Raw genomic sequence first — 22,000 nt, 5'->3', positions numbered from 1 at the left:
GTATAATTTGCATTTTCCTTCTCTATCATGAGCATATATGAGCTTTCATATCTTGAGCATATCGGTGGCAAAAAATTTGCATAAAGTAGATTAAACGCGTTGTAAAATACCAAATTAATTTTTTCCTCTTTGTTTTAAAAAATTAGAACACTCCGAAAGCTGTTTGAGAAAATTAGAACATTTGGCTTAAAACCTATTACTCTATTACATGAATATTTTCATGCAAATTTACGTCAACTTCATCGAATAAGTTTCATGTCTTTCCCACTTATGTATGGAAACCTACAATCATTCAATCTTCGCAATACGGGTAGAAAAACGGGAAATTTCTGAAAAACGCAGAAATTACGCATGTATTTGCTAGGACAGGGGGGGGGGGGGGGCGTGCTGATATTGTATGAATACATTGTACTGTGGCCATCTTTGGTCTTGGCCATGGATTTTATGCATCAAGACATTGAATTTATGAGTGTCCGACACAGACCCGAATCGAGCCTCAGCCATAAATTCCATCTTCGCTATCGGCTCCCCGATAGCGATTCGCAATTGATCGGTTTTTATTAATTTATTTATTTTAGCTCGAGTCCGCAATCTCTTGATACGATTAGTAGCGGGTACAATCATCAGATATTACGAAACCATCGAAATATCGATGAGGTTTGATACACATTGGCGAATTCTTGATACTATCTGCGTTTTTCATCTTCAAACGAAGAAGTTGAAGACGTATGGTATGGATAAATAAATTGCATTTTCCATCATGATTTTAACTCTTTTCTTAGAAGCTATTACTTAATTGCTGCAACAATTCACATAGGTGGAAAGGTGAAAATGTAAATTACAACCGTACCCTTAATTTGAGCTTTCCAACTTGAGATCTTCATGAACTGCTCTCGTAAATTTCTAGGGTGTTCTAATTTTTTTGAAAAAGACCGGGTATTTTTATTTCATGGTGTATTTCGACATTTTTAAAAATGCAGATTCATCTTTATTTTTAGTGCACGTTTTAGCGTCTAATCCGGGCTCTACTTACAACTTTCTTTCACGTTTTGAATTCCAGTGACTTTATTTACTTCGAGTATTTGTGTATTTGAAATTTTTTTCAGTATGTTACTTGCTTTCATGTATTTTTTTTTTTTGTAAGATGATTTAATTCACGAAATTTATATATTTCAGAGAGAATTATTTTATTATATTCCGATGCAAATGACTGTATATCTAATATGCGTATTCAATCTCACTAAACCTACGCTCATTTTCGAAATTAACTCCACGATCATAAGACATCATGAAAAAAAGACATGAATATTCAAAAACAATGTGAATAAAGCAATGAGAAGCAGTTTTATACCCGAAAGTTTTGATAGATTAATTATTTAATGATATTCCTCGGTTGGGAAGTAGCTGTAGTTTTGCTCAAATAGATTTGTAACAACTGATAAATATCAGTTGTTACAATGCCTTGCCTCAAATAGTAGTAATTCCAACAACACTGATTTAATCAACGCACATTATTTACGAAAAAGCTTTTCGATTTTCAAAAATAATTCACATTTTAGGTGAACCTCAAAATCGCGAGAACATACTTCAACACTATCAAATTTAAAAAATACAATTAAAATATTAAGGGGCATGGAATGCTTCTCGAGATTCAGAATATTTAGAGTGTTCAACTTGAAAATATTGGGACATTTTAAATACCTGGTGGATGGATTAGTAATTTCTTCTTAGTATACGTTCTGACATTCCGTTAGGGGCCATTCAAGTATTACGTCATCATCGATGGGCGGGGGGAGGGGGTTTCCGATTTGCTGACTTTTGATGACAAGGGGGGGAGGGGGGGGGTTGGATAATGCTTACGTCATCAAACACCATTTATGAAAATATGAGTTAGGAATCAGAGGGGGCAGAGCTGATGACGAAATTTTGCTGACACGGGGGTGGGGGGGTCAAAAATGGCTAAAAATTTGCTTACGTAATACTTGAACGGCCCCTTACCAAGTTAATCATATCAATATTTCACAAGCGAAAGCAAGTAAATTTTATTGCCTGTTAAAGCTAATCTATATTAATAGTTATTTACCATAGAATGCTGAGCATCTATAAACACATTACAATAATTTCGTTCAAAATTTTGGGTATATACCGCCTTTATGTGTTTTTTATTTAGTTCGGAAAATAGAAAAACTTTGGAGAAAATGAAAGGAGAAAGTACATTTCTGGGAAGAAAGGGTCAATCACCGGGCGTTACCAGCCTGTCACTTCGGTTCAGCCCCCTCTCGACGGATTATCATACATGCCAATTACCCATTGTCACATATTGGGGGGAAAGCATTCTAGAATCACGTGACACTGTGGTCATTTTGAAACGATTTTGTGAAAATAAGTAGCTTTTTTTGAAGAGGTTTTGTGTTCGACCCTGAGCCGTCGATAGGGTTAAGTCAGCCACCTCGTTGGGCAATTTGCCTGTTGTGGCGTTGTATTTGTACTTGTACTTGTAAATAGAAAATGTATATGGGTATATCAATACAACATGACTTCAAATGGAACACTCACTATGATATTTTATTGGAAAAGATCAGGTAATATTAGTAATCTATATATATAAAATTGATTTTCTGTGTGTCTGTGTGTGTGTATGTTCTCTATACAAATCTACAATTTTAGATCGATCGTCGCCAAATTTTGCATATATACCAAATGGGACCCGACTTAAACGATAGGCTACTTTAAAATTTCGTCAGCCCAGGCAAATGCCCTAAATGGGCAAAAAACTGTCCAGCAACAATGGTTTTTGGGCCTCAACAATCACTTTCCGAACGTTTACTTTGGTTACCGTGGTTCCCTAGCAATGCGTTTCAGACGTGTTTATGCCTTTACAATGGCTTGCCACTTCTTCAACGCTGTCAATATATGTATAATATTTATGCCTTTATAATGGTTTGCCACATTTTCAATTCTCCCAGTAATGAGGTTTTTTTGAATGACGTCATAATCATTATCAGCATCGCTTTGAGGGTCAGGAAAAGGGTGATCCTCATAGAAATCAGTGTTAAAATTGCCGATTTTACTGTAGAAATGCGGAAATTTAGTGGGGCTTTCCACTACATCAATAATTTTAAGAAAGTGTATTGAATTCTCAATTTTTGAAATATTGAGTTCGCTTAGAGATACGAAGCCCAGAAAATTAAATACGAAGTGATTAGACGGACCTACTTTTGAGTTGGATATTCATGCAATAACATTGATTTTAACTTTCCATTTATATCTTCTCAAGCATGAAAATTAATGTTTCAATATTCAACTGCATAAATTCATATAGTTTATAGGTTGTTTTAAAATTAATTATGGGCCCGTAAAGTGCATCGAAGAAATTCCACAGCTTTAACTAATCATTTTTGGAAGCTTAAACAGGCAGAGATGGATAACTTGAAGTTCAAAAAGGGAGGGGGGGGGGGGGAATCGAACTAACTACCTAGCGCCCTTTAAAAAAGGAAAAAAGTGTTTACTTCTACGTTTCTTTAAATCTAGATTTGTTTATTTCAGAGTCGCGCGGGAAGTTGCCATATTGGTTAACTTGGACACAGTTTGTATGTCCCTCAAAGAAAGAGGGAGATATCACGTGATCCAAAAAGCCTCATTGAAGAAAACCCGGGCAACGCCGGGTAATATAGCTAGTTATTTATAAAATTAAAAACTTGATTGATGAAAATTTTTTAAAAGATCCATTTTTTATGCATGAATATATTTCATCATTAATTACGCAATTAGTGTCTGGGCAGGAGCATATTATGACAATATCCATAAATTAAATAGCATTTATAACAGAAAGATCTCAAATAATAATAGATAATACCAAAATTCAGTGCCATATATATACCTCTAAGACAAAACTACTTATACCGAATTATAAAATGTTTACAAATAAATGAAAAATATTTAATAAAAAATGAAAATATAAAAATAACTAGACAAAATCGAGTGTACCAAGTGCCAAAACCTAATAAAATACTGTATAAAAAAAGAGCTTCTCCTCTCTAGATTGTTCCTAAAATACTAAACTTATTCTGCACTAAAATTCAATTTAACAATAAAAAAATAAATCATTAAATTTTTGACTGTTAAAATTATTGATTACGAAACGATTATGACAGATACATTGTAATTGAGATAAAAAGTACAAAGGAAAAAAAGAAAAATCATACAATGTTTAATTAATGTATATACGGGGTGATTATAAAAAAACTATCCCGACATATGAGCCCCTAACTATCATACCATTCACAGAAACTGAATGAAATTTTGGCATAAGGTATTTTGAGGTATGCGCTCAAGAATGATATGGAAAACAACAGTGTCACTCTAACAGTTATGGTTACAGTGAGAAAATTTCGAAAATATCAAATGGCAACACCAAGTTTTTTGTATTGGAACGCGATCTCCATACTGAAAAACACTAAATAGCGCTGGAATGGCACCTGTAGCACGAAAATCCCCGGAGCTAGGCAAGGAAAAAGTAAAAAGGCCGTGCACCAGAGCATTAATGTTCGTTTCATTCATCGCACCGTTTCTTCGGCTGAGATCCCAGCCTGATTAGTCCTCCACAAGGTCATGTGGAAAATTTGTGAAACACAATAAAATGCTTTATTTTATGCTCCTTCTCTGTCCTTATTGGTTGTCCTCACTTTTAGCCTATCTACCGCCGGTGATTTTCATGCTACAGTTGCCGTTCAAACGCTATTTAGGGTTTTTCACAATGGAGATCACATTCCAATACAGAAAACTTGGTGTTGCCATTTGATATTTTCGAAATTTTCTCACTGTAACCGTAACTGTTAGAATGACACTGTTGTTTTCCATATCATTCTTGAGCGCATACATCAAAATACCTTATGCCAAAATTTCATTCAGTTTCTGTGAATGATATGACAGTTAGGGGCCCATATGTCGGGATAGTTTTTTTATAATCACCCTGTATATATATGGATTATGTAGGATAAGTATAGATATGTTTGTTTGTAAAAATATGTGTAATGTTTATATTGCATTGTACTGATGTTCACAATAGGTAATTTAATTATATAACTGTATAATCTTCACAGAACTTGAATAACTTGACTATATACAACATACTGAAACTGTAAATACATGAACAAACATACAATATGACATGTCTCTTCTTTATATAAGTTGTTGCTTGAAACGTATTCAAAATTCTTACCCCCCTGTGGACCTGTTGGAAGGACCTTTAGCTCCCTTGAGGTCACAAAAAAGTGTATGTATTTATATTTATATGCTTGTAGGCATTCAAGTATTACGTCAGCATCAAGGGGGGAGGGGGTTTTGGATTTACTGACTTTTGATGACAAGGGGGAAGATTTCTTACGTCATCAACCACCCTTTTTGAAGATATGAACTATTCTAAGCTGTTGGCGAAATTTTGCTGATGGGGGGGAGGAGGGCGAAAATGGCTCTGAAAATCTTCTTACGTAATACTTGAAGGCCCCTTTGTCTCTGTACATGTTTTTGTTTTCTTATATTTGAAACAAGCATATTAAAATGAAATAACTAAATTTAGTAAATGAGACATCTTGAATACCTGGGCTTTTTCTGGAGAAAATGGTTACCAAAATCTCTGCAACATGGAAAGCTTGTTTCTGCATGTTTTGTGGATAGGCTGACACTTCCTTGAACAGCTTTCGCTTTAGTAAGATATAATGCAGCCAGAATGAAATGAGGTTTCTCTATTAGATACTCCTCTTCAAACCAGAACCGTTCTACCATTTGAATCTATAAAAATTTTGTAAATAAACCAAATTGACTAAACTGAAAACTTGTATGACAGGAATAAATAACCAGAAAAAAAAAGAAGAAGAAAAGAAAGCAATATAAGAGCAACAGAATTCACCTTTACTTGGGAAATCATCATATTCAGGGCAAAATGGTAAACATCCAATAATTCCCTGTGACCAATGTTTATCAACTTGCTTGAGGTGGTAGCTAGTATAGACAGCATGGTAAAGATTTCATCAGATAAGATAGAAGATGGGAATGTACTACCATACTGATCTTGTTGTGACAGAATTTGTTTGACAAGTTCCACACATGCATTAAGGTCATGAATTGCAATCTGAAATATTAAAAAAACTTAGATGATATAAATGTAATTTATATGTATATATGTAAAATATTTGAAAAATACCATTAATCTATCAATCCAGAGGATTTTTTCAATAATATTTTCGATACAATAGTTTTTTGAAGGGAAAAAAAGATCCAAGAATCCGATTTATAACATATATCCAAGGAAAATTAATTCAAAGATACTTGTCTGTTTTGATTGTCCAGAAAAAAAATATTAAAAGAAAGTTTTTTTTTCCTTTTGCGAATTTAACTTTTTCAAATTGTTAAAAATGTTTCTATGATTTTAAGGTAATCATACCTCTTCAGGAAAGCGAATTATAGATTTCAAACATGAGAGAAACTCTGTTGCTTCAGCCTGAAAAATAAATTAAAAATTAATATGACTGTAATACTAGATGAAAAGAAAAAATTTTAAAAAATGTGTACTAGTACTAAAACAACTGATTTTAAGAAACTCTAATTTATGAGTACGCTCTTTTTTACAAACTGGACTTCTGTCCCAAACAGCATGCAGTAGAGCTAATGTTAAACTCTGCTCTATTTTTTGAACTCTCATTTCTAAATCTTTGTTTTACGAACTCATTTCTATTAAATTTCTATTTAATGAGCTCATATTTCTTCCGGTAATTTTTCTTGTTATTTCATACTTTCAGCCACCTCCAAGTATGTTGTAACCAAAGGTAAACTTCAATTTCGATGTCATACTTGGCAGCAGATGAAAAAAAGAATAAACAATTTTGAAAAAAATTTACGTGCAAACTTTCACAAAGACAGAAACCGCCAAAAAGTACATTGAGTACCCTTATTAAAGATCAGCAAAACATTGTTTCTGCAATAAGTCATTCCATGGCCTCCACATCCGGAGCTGGACCCCTAGACTTGGTTCTTTGGCAGAACCACACACCAGACTTTTCACAGGCCCGTCTCTTCTATAGTGAGTACATATTATGACAAACAAAAAAACCTATAATTGTCCTGGGACCCCCAGAGCTGGAGCCCTGCCAGGCCTGTCATTTGGGAGGGGTCAGGGGAACCATTGCTCCCCCACCCCGTTTTTGAAAATACACTAAAAATGGTATATATATATATATATATGTGTACATATACATGTACTCAGTATATATATATATATATATATATATATATACTGAGTACATGTTCTTTGCCCCCACCCCCGGAAAAAGTTGAAATAATTGCCCTGCCAGCCACACTATTGTGGAGTGGTGCATGGTTCCAGCGGTGTTTCATCATCCAGGATAATTTTTTTTAAAGTGGGAGTCGACTGAAATGATGTTATCCTATTTTGCATCAATTTCATAAAATCTTATATTTACCGAGATGTTGTGATGAAGCAAACTAAAATAAATGATTTGTTAAAAGATCATCAAAAAATTTGAATGTGACCAAGTCCTTTTTCATTTTTTTTCATCTTCCCCCATTTATAAACTTTCCATTTTATGAACTAATTACCAAGTCTTTGTGACAGTGGTTCTCAAACTTTTGTCACCTGAGGCTCCCTTGCCCAATTCATGATTCATCTGTGGCTCCCTAGAATATTTCAGTAGATATTTCCATTTATAAAAGAACCACTTCAAAGCATAAATATGAACAAAAATCAATATCTCTAGCTCACAGCAACACCCCTGACAAAGGTTGGTAACACTCCCAGGTACAGTGACACACACTTTGAGAAAGACTGCCATACAGGCATACGCAGAGATAGACTTGGAAGTCTGGGGTGGGGGGCACGATGATGATGATGTCAATTCATATATATACATTAGATCAGTAGACTCCACCTTACACTGGGCCCCCCCACTCGTATCTCCGCCCATGCGTACAGGTTCATAAAAACAAGCATAGAGTGTATATATACTTGTGTAAAGGATGTATGCAATGAAACCGAAGAGCATGCAGTCCTGACAGGCCCCAATTAATTATTATTATTATTATTTATTGATGTAGAGAAAGAAGAACGGCTGAACACTGAAATGACCTTAAAATGCAGGCAAACCAGATTTTACATCCATGGAACATACACATCCATTCATTATGTTATTTAGTAGATAGCAGTTCAAATGCTTCAACAATTTCCATTTGTTTTCACATATAATGTTTACGAAATAGTATCAATTACATTTATTCTTTTATCCTAAATTTTCCAGATTCATTCGTAAGTTCCGGCAATTCATTTACAAAAATTTCTCTTACTTTTGATTGTTAAGTTACAAAATTAATTTTTTTTTTTTATCCTTCAAAAAGCCCTCCTCCCCCGTTTCTATCTTATCCATGTTTAATTCAACATAATTTTTTTTTTTTTTTGTGTACGTGTTTACCATGCAAAATGAAAGCACAGTCTCTCAAGAGTTGCATGCACAGAGGTAATTTTGGGATAGCACTATTTTCCAGGAAATTAATGCATGAAAATTGAGCTTAAACTTCAATCTGATATAAGAAACTACTATTTATATATTTTCAGACTATTCAACCTCCAAACAAACTGTAACATGCTTTAATCCAAAATATTAAGAATCACACAATGGAGCACCATGTGTGCCCCATTGTGTGATGTTTGGCACATGATATCCTTTACAAAAATAATCACAATATTTTATAGCACACCATGTTGAAAGAAATCTTATTTGAAATGATTCCATGTGACACAGTCATGGATGACAGTCTTGTGAATGTTTCATTGTTTTACATTCAGTTGGCAACTCAGTTCTTGCTAAATATACAAATACAAATACAATGCCACAACAAGCAAAATAATCAATGACGTGGCTGAAAAAAAGATGCCCATAATAAATATGGATGTCATATATTTCAAAAATATAGCAACCCAATTAAAAATGCAATTAAACAATATATACACATGATGAAATATTATACAATGCCCATAAGAATACTTATGGTTGTCTTATTCTAAATAGGGATAACTTTTCGATTTACCCCAACATGTTTATCGTATTTCTTTTTAAACGTGTCAATTGTGTTACAATTTACCACCTCTGGGGGTAAGCTATTCCATTTATTAACAACCCTATTAGAGAAAAATTCCCTGTAACACCATAACCTCGTATTGTCCCTTACCAATCGATACTGATGTCCCCTTGTAAAAGCAGTCGATTGATGGTGTAATAATAACTCATGGTCCATCCTATCTATCCCATTGAGAATTGTGAACACTTCGATCATATCCTCCTGACACCTGCGTTCATCCAATGTAAACATATTCAAAAAATGAAGTCTCTCTTCATAACTCAAGCCCTTCGAATGTATACCACCTGTGAATCCACTAGTGTGCAACTGAACTTTGTATGTTCAAGTGACCTTTGTAATTTCTCCGGACTTGATCTCATCATTAGGCCTATAATACCCATATCTAAATATGCCTCTAGCTCGCTATGAAAAGTCCCCCTGGCTCCTTCAGTCTTGTGATATTATTAATACCAGCAATTGATCAATATCGATAATTCCCACTCACATATTTATAGTTCATTGGACCTGAATTTGTACATGTATCCTGTTTTTCATGTTCTATTTTCAGATTCGGACCTATGAAAAAAACCCTTCCAACAGAAGACAAGATGAGAGAAGTTGGTGTTGCAGATTGGCTGATGGTTGGAGACAGAGTACGATGATGAAGGCGGATGGCTCGGGATGTTTTCATTGGCCTCTTGCGGGCGATCTACCCAGGCTCCTTGGTGGGGGTTTCCGGGGACTTTTGGGGTGTGATTGCCGTGAGTCGGAGGCAATGGGGGCCCCGGTGGGGTTGGGTCTTGTGGCTTACGGGCCGGGGATGCCTGCCGCTAGTTTGGTGTTAGTGTTTGTAGTCCTTTGTGTGGGTCGGGGGTCAGCCCGTGGTCTTGGTGGCTAGCAAGGCTTTTTCTTTTTTCCAGCACAGCCCAGCCGCAAGGTAGCCTGCTTATATCCCACAAGGGACAGAGCGGGGACCATGTTTGGTGTTTGCATAACTCAAGCCTTGTGTGCCAATAAAGACACACGTAGCCCTTGTCTGCACCCCTTTAACCATGTCTATGCCCTTCTGTAGGTATGGTCTCCAAAATCTTGCAGCATATTCCAGTCCAGGACTAAGCCACGGAAAAGCGGAAAAATGACTTTAGGAGAACGCGAAGAGACCTTTTTGAAAAATGAGACCAAGCATTCTATTCTATTTTTTGAGTTTTTTGTTTTTTCTTCTTAGGCATTACACGTTTTTCAATATCTCTTTGTGAGATGAAATATAATTCAAGTTATTTAGACTTTCTCCGACTCCAGCTAACTCACATAATTTCAACACACTATACCATACCTGTGGTTCTCAACATATGATGTACCTCCCGACCCAGGTATGTGGGGCCTATAAGGGTTTGCAAAATTTCTTTAAAAAAAACAGAAATGTTAGAAATTATGCAATATACAGGAGGATGGATAGGCACTAGTCTCATATGCATCTGCAAGAGCTAATTGAAGCATGAGAGACAATCAGGCAATTACTTTCCTATAGCAACATTTCATCATGCAAAAAATAGACACAAAAATCACTTCAAATTAACTTCAAAAGTTATGCATACGTTATCTAGATTTATCAATTATGCAACAAATTTGAAACCTGGCTAGACATTATTCCAAGAACTCAACTGCTATTCTGTAAAAAATCCAAATTAAAATAGATGAAAACTTATATATGAAGAAATGCTCACTTTGCTGTAAAGCTGCAGATCTCTCATGATTTGAAGCATTTTCTGACGCAGTGATTTTCTGAATATAAGACCTTCAGGTTCTAGTTGATTTACAGGATTTATGTTCAAGGTTGTGGCCCAAACATGCAAATAGTGCATCACAGCTTGAGTCTGTTTTTCTTTGAGGAGTTTCTTTATCACAGACTTTGGATTCAACAGCTCATTATGACTGGAATAAATGAAGAACAAAATGTAAAAAATAATAATTCATCAAAAAATGCAAGTTGTAGCAATTTGATAATGACACATCATTGAATCAAACTTACAAGTAATAATCAAGGTTAACAGAAGACATGGGTTTGACTTTGCATATCAAAGAGCAAACTTGAGTTATGGCACCTAAACGGTCTTGAACGATGACATCTAAGTATACTATTTGTGAAAAAAATAAAGACAGAGATTTATACTGGAAATATGTGATTTTCTCAATAATAAGCAATACGTTTATTGCACATTTGATTAACTTTCATTTTAGAAAAGTAGTTCCTTAAAACTGTTTGTTTTTAAACCAAGACAATTTGTTATTCAATAAACAAATAGCCACACAAATTTATGGCATAAAAATTAATCTTAAATCTACCCATGAGCAAACTTCTACACTCTATCTCACAAATATGGATACATAATTTAAATTAACATGCTGAAGGACTTGAAAATTCACTCACCGCTATGATTTAATTCAGCATATCCAGCAGGAAGAATAAATTTCACTGTTCTGCCAAGTCCATACTCAATTATATGTTTCTCTCCATCTGGCTTCAGCTTGTAAGTTATGTGATAATACAGAGGCATATTGTTGCTTCTCCACTCAAAGCAGTGCAGTGCAAATGTGGAATTCAAACTGCAGCCGGAAGTAGGCATAATGGTGCATCTTCCTCCCACAGGACCAGATCTGACTTTCACATACTCCAAGGCTTTTCCTTCAAGATGTTTATGCCCTACAGACACATATATGCAACACCCTTATTATATTCATATCTTTCAGTTTCAGTGCATTTGATACAAAGAAAATAAAAACTTGTTTATCTGCTGTTGCTTTAAAATTTTAGCCCAGTCAACATAAAATGTGTGCCAAAGAAAAATAGGCTTCCTTGCAAAAGGTTGAGTATTTCTGATTTTTGGATATATTGTAGGGATCAAAGCCACGCATAAAAAAAAATCAAGTTTACAGAAACAAAAGCCCTGTGCAAGGAGAGTTATATTGAAAAAACATCAACATTTTTGAAATTTTTTAGCTTTTGTTCAATATCTCTGTTCCTATGTACACACACACTGGAGAGTAAAAAATTTAATTATAATAGTAGAAGATTAAATATTTGTTACAGCTTTTGTATTTATGACTTTTTTCTACAGGCTATAGTTGTCAAGCTGCAAAGCAGTGAATGTACAATAATTTTCCGAAAATCACAAAGCATGCACATATTGTAGAAATATTGATGCACATTTTTTTATGTCATTGATTAAGTACTATTAATTTATTTTTTCTTTAATTAAACTTCAAATGTTAATAAATTTTAAAATAAACACAAGGTTTCAAAGTAGGTAAATACAAACACAATCAAATATTAAATGTTGTTACTTAATGATACAATAATCAGTTTAACAAAAATTTCTACTTTAAAGCTGAAAACTTCTTACTTTACTTAAATTACATTTACTGTGCAATGCATTTATCATTATTCTGTATAATCTGTGCAAACAAACTATATACTAATTGTTGTAAGATGCGAAAAATGTGTAGGTATGTTTACTAAAGAGACTTACACAAAGGGGAATGGGCTTCTTACAATTGTGATTGTAGGAGACCGCTAGAAAGGACAAATTATGAAGTTCCAATAAATATCGAAAAATACCTCTGGACAGCAAAAAGTTAATCTTATCTGCTAAGAGCTCACGACTCAAGTCTATTGCCATTGAGGTGATTCATGGCTGAGCCCAAGAACAACAGTTCCAGATCAGGTATCTTCAACTTCTTGGTTTCGAGCAATGTGGTGCTCACTGAAAAACTCACAATTGATCGATGCCTGTGCCTGATTTTGGGATTACAAAGGCATAACTGAATCAAGTTATGTCTTGATAAATCAAACCTTTGTCAGAGTCACTGCTCTGCACCATCCCTGACAAAGATTTTTCGAAGTGATTCTTTGTTAAACACATCTGGGGAGCCTGCGGATAAGCATTGAATAGGGAAAAGGGGCACCATGGTTGAAAAAAGTTTGAGAACTCCTGTCTTTAGGTGCTGGGACCAAAAAATAAAGACCAATGAATGAAAGGACTTCACTCAATGGAGGTGCACATCAGCTCTCCATTTTTTGATTCCAGAAGTTTATTCATATGGCAATGGAAATTTCATTTATCATCAAGATTTTAACTATATCTAAGAAGCTATATGGATGCTGCAGCAATTGACATAGGAAAGCAATTCATGAACTGCTCTCGTAAATTTCTAGGGCATTCTAATTTTTTGAAAAATAATGTGTATTTTCTTGTGTATAATATATTTATTGTATGACCAAAAAAAAAACCATCTGAATTAATTAGTGCAGATTATATACCACTGCGCATTATATGACAATTAACTCCTTTCATTCTCCTTAAGATTTCATTACCGGTGAATGAAGTTTGCATATGTGGATTATACACTGCTACAGATTATATGACATTTTTTTTCTCAAATTAGTGTAATTTGAATCTGCAGATTATGTGCAAGAAAATACTGTAATCGCATATCCTGTCAAATTGCCTCTCTGTTGAAATTTTATTTAAAAAAAGTTGCATAATATAAATAATAAGTATTTTAATATACTGTATTTTCCATCTAAATTTCAAATCATATCAAATGGAATGATTTTATGCATTTTTCTAGTGAACAAGAAACATGTAAACCTACCAACTGATACTGCAGAAACTTCAATAATGTAAGTAGAGCCACTCAGCAGAACTCCTGGTTTTATAACCAACTGCTTCTTATTTGATCCGGTAGTAGTAGCATCATAATCAATATTTACAAGTAGTCGTGGTCGCTTCACCAGATGAGGTACTGTTGGTTTCAATCTGCTGTCTCTCACTGGATCACCTACTCTTCCAGCATCGTCCTCTTCTATGATAGCAATAAAAAAAATCCAGAAATTATGAGGTAGAATTTTTGAAAATTTAGTTTTTTTCCCTCTAATGCACATTTTTCAGCTCAAAACAACACAAGAAATATAAACTGTAATAAAATATATAGACCATCACATAGGTATAGAACAATTTCTACTTTTCTGCTGAGTTTTATAGTCATGATTGAATGCTTACCAAGAAAGTTGTTATCAATGATTTTCGTTCTCTCTTTTCCAATTCCTTCCATGATTTCACGATCTTCAGGCAGTATAGCATAAGGTGGCACTGTTGTATGGCGATGGACTTGGGTTATGTGTGCTCCAGAAAGAAAGGAAGAGCGATCTTCAGGAAGTATACCAGCATCTGACTTCAATAAGCCTTTAGGAAGAATAAATATGCAAAATTAAAAACCAAAGCAATCATATCAATTCCTGAAAAAAGGGTCAAATTATATCATTGTATGGTAACAATTTTTTAATTCACTTCACCAATACCAACATAACTAAAAATATCAGAAGAAAGAGAATTATGACATAGAATCAATGGCTTAGTTTTCACAAGAATCATAAATTTGAAGAAAATATTTATAACAGTTGCAAAGGTGTTGCTTTGCAATAATAGCATAAGACCGAAAACTAATCAAATACTCTATTAAAATTGCTCAGTCATATCGACCAACAGAGTGCAGCTTAAACATACAGTAGAGCCTTTCATATTCAAAATACATGGGATTGAACCATTTTCAGTAAAAGAAAAAAAATGGATATGAGTGAATATCTCTGTAGAGCTGGAAGAGTAAAGAAGGGATGTTGAAGCTAAAATAAAGGACTAAAGTACTAAAGGATTGAAGAAATTTGCTTTTACTTTATTAATGCAACTTCACATAAATATAAAATGGGGAACAGAGTTCTTACCGGAATGATAGGTGACTGCAGTAGTCATTTTTACAGTCTAATTTGCATAACCACAATCGTTTTGAAAATGTTAACGTGTGTTCTAGTAGTATGCAAAATTTTGTTAGTTGTTTGCAATGGACTCTATGATGGACAAGGGAACACAATTCATTTTTAGTCACCTGTGATAACCCATTTGCTCACCAACAGGGTGTTAAGCGAACTCGCTCCGATGGGTATTTTATATTATACAGTAAGATGCTTGTTTTGTTTGTTGCATCCTATATATATAATATGACAAGTGTAAGATAACACATAAAGTGGCATGGGCCCCCCTCCAATTGCTTCTAAAATAATATACCTTCATTCTAATATATGTACATTCATCCTTCTTAACGAAACCCTAGAATTTTTCTCCAAATCTCAACCCCATCTAGTCTGTTATCACCACGAAATTTTTAATCTCGACAGTGCCCAATTGTCTGGGAAAATATGTTGTCAAAATTTTTGTATGTTTGTAATTTTTTTTATTTTTTGACTCAAATAGTATTCTGGACTCGAAGCTGGGCTGGAAGATATCTCAGCAACAGGATAAGTCTAGTGGCAAAGTTTTGGCATTCATTCATTAACGCTAGAACCACGGCACTTTCGGTATACCTAGAACTGTGGACTGGGTCAAATTGACCCAAACTGTGAAAAAACGGTATTTCATAGTTTCTGGGTTTTTGCCTCTACTCTTATTCAATGTTGTTTAATTGCATATTCATAATGGACAATTATATTTGTTTATGAACATAAAATGGGCATCAAAATTAGCTAAAAAATGATGAAGTTCAGTAAAAATAAGATTTAGTATACGTTATTTACTCTCTTCACTCCAAAAACACTTTTCAGTAATCCCATAATATGACAAAGATGTAAAATAAGTATGTAAAATTAAGTATGAGAAAGTCTATAATATGATTGTCAAATAACTATTGATTTCTAACTGATAAGTGGAATTCATGAATTTATGATGAGCAGGTGAGCAAATTTTTTTTTTCATTATTCTTGCACATTCATCGCATGTTAACGTTGCACATCCCATGCAAAAATTAACAGTTTTGTTTCCCCATTTTTATGTTACCTGACATCAGATCGTTTTTATTTTTATTTATTACTATTATTGTTTTGATGGCTCACTAACAGTTACACGATCAAGAGCGCACGAACGTTTCCTTTTGCGCAAGGGCAACACGTATGATGAACGCAGCTCTTCAATAAGATTTTAGAGGAACTGCTGTCGAAAAATAGGTCTGGCTTTCTCTACTGCTCTATACAAAATCCAAGAATTATTTTTATAGTGAGATCCAGGATGTTGTAAAGAAAACATCAATGATGCCACCTTCACCGAATATTTTGTGGGCATTTGATCGCTACAACTACGATCGTTACAATTTGTTGAATTGTAGTATGAAATAGTTTCTGTGTATGTGGAAGCTTTTTGGGGCTACTACTGCCAATATCAACTGCCAGATGAAGCGTGCAGAGTAATGAAAAACTTATATCATTCTTTCCTTGATTAATTGTCATTGTGGCATCATTGTTCTATACAACTGTAGTTTCACTATTTTTATTGCGTCAGATAATATTGCTCTTCAATTTTGTATCATCGTCTTTACTAAGCTCGTATTTTTTGGCTTTTAGCATTTGAGCCAGCTTCAGTGTAGTGAAAAAAGTGTCGGCTGAGGCATTTCTGTCCTTGCTCTCAAATGGCTTGATCAGTTGCATCACTATGTGATGTGAAAGAGAGAGAGAGAGATTCGTTGGACGCTGATACTTCCCAAGGTTTGGAAATCCGTGTGAAATGTATTTGGTGCAAGCCAGAATTTGATTATTTTTCTATGACATCGTTTGCCAACAGAAATTTCAACTACACGCTTTTTGTTGAGAGTTGAGCTTTTACTCTCCCAAAATCATTACTGAGTCCCGTCAGAATTCCAGGTATTCAAGTTTACAAAGGAAAAAAAATATTTAACTCTACTTGCCCTTCCTTCACTGAAAAAAAGATAATCTGCTCTGATAATGAATTGACCTTGAAAGGCCTTTATTCTTCACTATCTTCATTTACAAATACTTTTTAGAAAAGGTAACCACTTCCAAGAAAATTCTACACCCCTTTTTTCCTATAGAATAGTATGTTGGGTCAAAATGACCCAAACCACGGTTCTAGGTATAAGTGCTTATAGCTCTGGAACACATTATGTAAAGATAATAAAATTTTCAGTAAATTATTATTCGTACGATATCATGAAAAGTCACGAAATTTGTTTAACATCTGCGAGTAAGTTTTCAAGATAAATGAAAACAAAGTTTGATTTGGGTCAAAGTGACCCACTCCGCGGTTCTAGTGTTAAGTCACCTGTGATGAGAAGCGAGTCTACTATAGACATTCCCCTTGACAATCCAGCTGGAGTTTGCACGGTGTGAGGGTGGAAAAGGTTGCCAGACCCGTCTGTAGGATCACTGTGGAAAAATCTTACATGACTTTCTTCCCAGTGTACAGGCAATTAATGCTTAATTGTATTGAGGCTATTTGGACCATGTTCATGAAAGTTTGAAACAGAAAAGGGCATCGTTCGTGAACCACAAGGTTGTGTGTGTGTTCTTTACCTCAAAAATAATGTTAGGCCTCACACCGCAAAAGCCATGAAGACTAACAAAGATTTTAGAATTGGGTTGAGAACTTCTGGACCACACTCCATACTCTCCCAACCTTGCTCCCATGGACTACTACTTATTCCTGCCTTTACAGATTCACTTGAACAAGAGTAAACTGGACACTTTTGAAAAGGCTAAAAAGGAGGTCAGCAGTTTTCTCAACTCAAAAACTCACGATTTTTTGAACAAACTTTACAAAAATTGAAACAAAGATGGTGGAATGCTGTAGATAACAATGGAGATTATTTCTGAGAAAATATTTCTCTGTTTTTTTTTTAAAATCCTTTTTGCCAAACAATAAATTTCTGGTAAGAACTTCGTCCTCCACCTAATATAACAAAATTAGCTCACAAATTATTTGCTTTATTTCTATGGCAGCTGACCACAGATATAGATTTTCTGCTTATATATATTTTTGAATGCATGAATGTGTGAGGTTCCAAATATGGAACATTTTACAATATATTGTTTTTTTCATCATCAATGTTTCCCAGTGCAAGAAATAAAAGTTGCGGAAATGGTAAGGATGAAAAATTTTTACAAATAAATACAAATACAAATACAACGCCACAACAGGCAAATTGCCCAACGAGGTGGCTGACTTAAGAACATCATGGATCCCCGAGCCCCTACCTACTACTGCTACACCACACATGCACCCCCCCCCCCCGCGGAACACCCCAACGAATCGGTACATGCGGGAATGTGCGTGTACGTGTGGTGCAACCTGACGTAAAGTTTGTTTCTGTGTAATGCTTGTTATGTGTAGTGCTGTCATCTGCCCCCAGTTTTACTAACTATGAGTGAAGTGTTATGGTTGAATGATTTACCGTTGTAGGACTGTTGCTCTCTGTGGCGAGACTTTTTAACGGGGAGATCGGCTCGCATTTGCGCCTTGAAGTTGGGAACCACAGAAAACCAACTTCAGCCGACCACCACTGTGGGGTTCGAACGCGGATCCTCGCATCACGAGTCCGGCACTATAACCACTCGACCACCACAGCGGTCACCACAGCGGTCACCACAGCGGTTTTGTTTCACATTGTTGAAACATGGAATTGTTCATTATTAATACATACATTAATTGTACAATATCTGTCACTAACATGATTTTTAACACTATTATCAAGTCCTATTCAAGGCAGGATGAACAGAGTTGGACAAATAATACCACTTTTCTACAATAATTGTCGACAAGTTCAGCTCTATAATAATTATACTGAATGACTAGAAATATTTGGTTTTAATTTTCTTTAATTAGAATAACCTTTAATTCTATATATGGTGGGAAGGAGACTACTTTAAAACATATAATTATGAATAAAATTTTCCGCATTTCATACTTGACTTACTTTGATCTCGAGCTGCTGCACTTCCTGCTTCCCCAGGCATTCCCTCATAATCAGCATCAAACAATGAATATTTGAAAGATGGTGATGATGGTTGCATAAAATCTTCATAGATCATGTCTGAAAAGACATTTTGAATATTTCAAAGCAAATATTCATTTGACTGGCTTGATGCATCGTGAAAATTAACTTTTTATATACGAATACAATTATTTAAAAAAGAAATCTTCATACCATCATCAACAGAACTGATGTTATAATCATCTGTGTCTTCTTCGACCAAAGCTGATCCATGCAGAGAAGACATTCTTCTGCGTTCTTTGTCTCTTCTTTTACGAAGTGATTGCCTTGAATGTTTTGATTCAAATGCTGAATTCAATGAAATAAAGAAAACAGTGAAAAGTTAAGACCATCAACATAATTCAGGTGTAACCACTGTTTCAGTGTTCTGTATTATATTATTTTATTTCTCTGTATCGCTAACTAGATGGCACTACTATCATATTCTTATCTATGGTATTTTTCTCGATCTAGCCAGTTCTTCTGTTGTATCAACTGGAATCCATCATGCTTGTAAGCTCCACGATGAGCTTGTGCTTATATGTATAATAAACTGTCTATTTAAACCTCCTATTCTCTATATATAGACATGTTCATTGATCAACCACAAAAAGCATAAGTAAAAGAATCCTTTTACAAGCAAAAAACATTACCTTCAGTGATGTTATCTTCATCCAAAATTCCAGGCAGCTTTGGGAAAGGAGGAAGATCAGCATATTCAGAATGATTTGTACCTAATTCAATACAATACTATGAAGCAAAAATTGTATAAAAATAAATAACATTAGTACAGTAAAACCTAGATGAGTCACATGCGGGTAACTGGACAATTATTATTCTCATGGTTGCCGTCACTTTTGGTGAGAGATGGTTGAATAAGATAGAAAATAAAGCTTTCAAGATCAAAATTTTTAAGTCTTAAATATGAAAATTTTTGAAAACTGCTGGCAACAGCTCTACTCATTCACAAATAACCAATATTTAGATACACTTTTCTTTTCACCATGATTTGAGATTATCTAGAAACTTTTTCATTGAAAATTGCAGATATTTTTTTTTATTAATTTAAAGATGATGAAATGGAATTCTTCAACTATTCAACTATGTTTTAGTGCATGTATATGGCATAAATTATGTTTAAAAATTGGGAGGGAGAGATCAAATGAAACCTTGCAAATTTGACATCCGCTCAAGTCGACATGCTCAGCTCATCGAGAGGTTCCACTGTACTATTTGTGTCTACACAAATTAGAATCAGAAAAATGTCTCTGGTGAAAAGCAAAATAAAACATGAAGTTGTCATTTTATGAATCCTCTAAAGCAAAAATTATCATCATAGTGCTATTAGTCAGTTTTATTTAATCCCAGCAACACGATACTCATAAATATGCCCTACTATGTTTTTTGTAACATTTATTAAGTTATAATGAAAGCTGATGAGGCAGTTTTGTATTATTATTGCTATTACTTCCCAGGACCAAAGGCCATGAAAAGAGTAATGGTGGAGAAAAGAACCATTTAGGCACAAATGTATTAATTCCTTGATATCCTCTTTCAAAATCATATGAACTTCAATGAAGAGGTAATCCTTAAACAGCATATGAAAGGTGTGGATGATTAGACTTTATAAAAAGAAGTCATTCTGTTTTGAAATTCTTACTGTTCTAGCCATTTGAATTTTAAGTTTTATTTTTTGATATATGTACGAGTATACTGGGAACAACGAAATCACATCTAAGAATAATATACAATTCTGAATGCTTCTGGCTGGCTGAACATGAATATCACCATGAAAAGTCTTATTGGCCCTCATTTTAGAGATGTTAAATGTTAAAAAATGTGCTTTACAAGCAGTATCACTGGACAACAATGAAACTGGGTCTAACATGAAAATATGCAATTCCAAATATTGTTGACCTGCTGAACACAAATATCACCTATAAAAAGTTTCATTGGCTTTTATTTTTGAGATATTACCTTATTAATAGATGAAAAATGCTTTACAAGCAATATCATATGGTGAAGAAGTGGTAAAGAGCATAACACAACGATTAAGGAAACTGATCAATCTCAATGTAGCTGACTATTGTTACACATTTGTAAGAGATGTTCCTTATGTTCAATGCAAATGCAATGCAAAAAAGAAGTATGTGTCAGACACCACTAGATAAACTATTGTGCTGCAATGCATTTTTTTGTATTTGTTATGTTTCTGTATATATTAATGTTGTGCCTTCATATATTAGTGAAATTGCTATATATTTTTTTTTCTTCTATATACTTATGTTGTGTTTCAATGTATTGTATATATTGTGTTTCAATGTATTGTATATATTGTGTTTCAATGTATTGTATATATTGTGTTTCAATGTATTGTATATATTGTGTTTCAATGTATTGTATATATTGTGTTTCAATGTATTGTATATATTGTGTTTCAATGTATTGTATATATTGTGTTTCAATGTATTGTATATATTGTGTTTCAATGTATTGTATATATTGTGTTTCAATGTATTGTATATATTGTGTTTCAATGTATTGTATATATTGTGTTTCAATGTATTGTATATATTGTGTTTCAATGTATTGTATATATTGTGTTTCAATGTATTGTATATATTGTGTTATCATATGTGTATTAAATGTACAATTTCAGTGAAAGCCCAGATCCAGCTTTTATGGTCAAATTTATGCTCAGCACACTGAATAGCATAAGAAATGATTATTTTTGTTTCAGATTCAGAATTTTTTCAAAAATTTGTTGTTCAGTAGTGTATGTTCTATATAAGCACCTCTTTATTTAGAAATTTTCAAGTTTTATCTAAAGATAACGTGCCTTTGTGCTGCAAAATCTTAAAGCATCCACAGGAAAAGTTTTAAATTGAAAGGCTTCAAGTTTATATTCTGTGCTGACATGGCTATTCAACTAAAGTAATAATAAATCATAAAATATTTACATAATCTAAATTGATTCCAGTATAGTAATTGTGTTTAACAAAAATAG

The 22,000-nt window shown here is 34.1% G+C and overlaps 1 protein-coding gene across 1 annotated transcript in view; it reads right to left on the bottom strand.

Moving 5' to 3' along the window:
• Positions 1–22,000, bottom strand: part of LOC149067449 (uncharacterized) — a 369,309-nt gene that overhangs the window by 60,046 nt on the left and 287,263 nt on the right. The window contains exons 26-36 of the mRNA XM_089252608.1: positions 19,647–19,727; positions 19,168–19,302; positions 18,937–19,053; positions 14,187–14,369; positions 13,780–13,989; positions 11,555–11,827; positions 11,156–11,261; positions 10,851–11,058; positions 6,443–6,499; positions 5,909–6,130; positions 5,600–5,790 (exon numbers count right to left, since the gene is read on the bottom strand). Of these exons, the coding sequence (XP_089108734.1) occupies positions 5,600–5,790; positions 5,909–6,130; positions 6,443–6,499; positions 10,851–11,058; positions 11,156–11,261; positions 11,555–11,827; positions 13,780–13,989; positions 14,187–14,369; positions 18,937–19,053; positions 19,168–19,302; positions 19,647–19,727 (1,783 nt within the window). The remainder of the gene's footprint in view (positions 1–5,599; positions 5,791–5,908; positions 6,131–6,442; positions 6,500–10,850; positions 11,059–11,155; positions 11,262–11,554; positions 11,828–13,779; positions 13,990–14,186; positions 14,370–18,936; positions 19,054–19,167; positions 19,303–19,646; positions 19,728–22,000) is intronic.

This window comes from Pholcus phalangioides, unplaced genomic scaffold (assembly GCF_987345545.1).
Source record: "Pholcus phalangioides strain wild (caught in Gottingen) unplaced genomic scaffold, Ppha-v1.0 ptg000030l_1, whole genome shotgun sequence".
Taxonomy (NCBI): domain Eukaryota; kingdom Metazoa; phylum Arthropoda; class Arachnida; order Araneae; family Pholcidae; genus Pholcus; species Pholcus phalangioides.
Note: the sequence above shows the minus strand (reverse complement) of the source record. Positions and strands in the feature narration are given on the sequence as shown.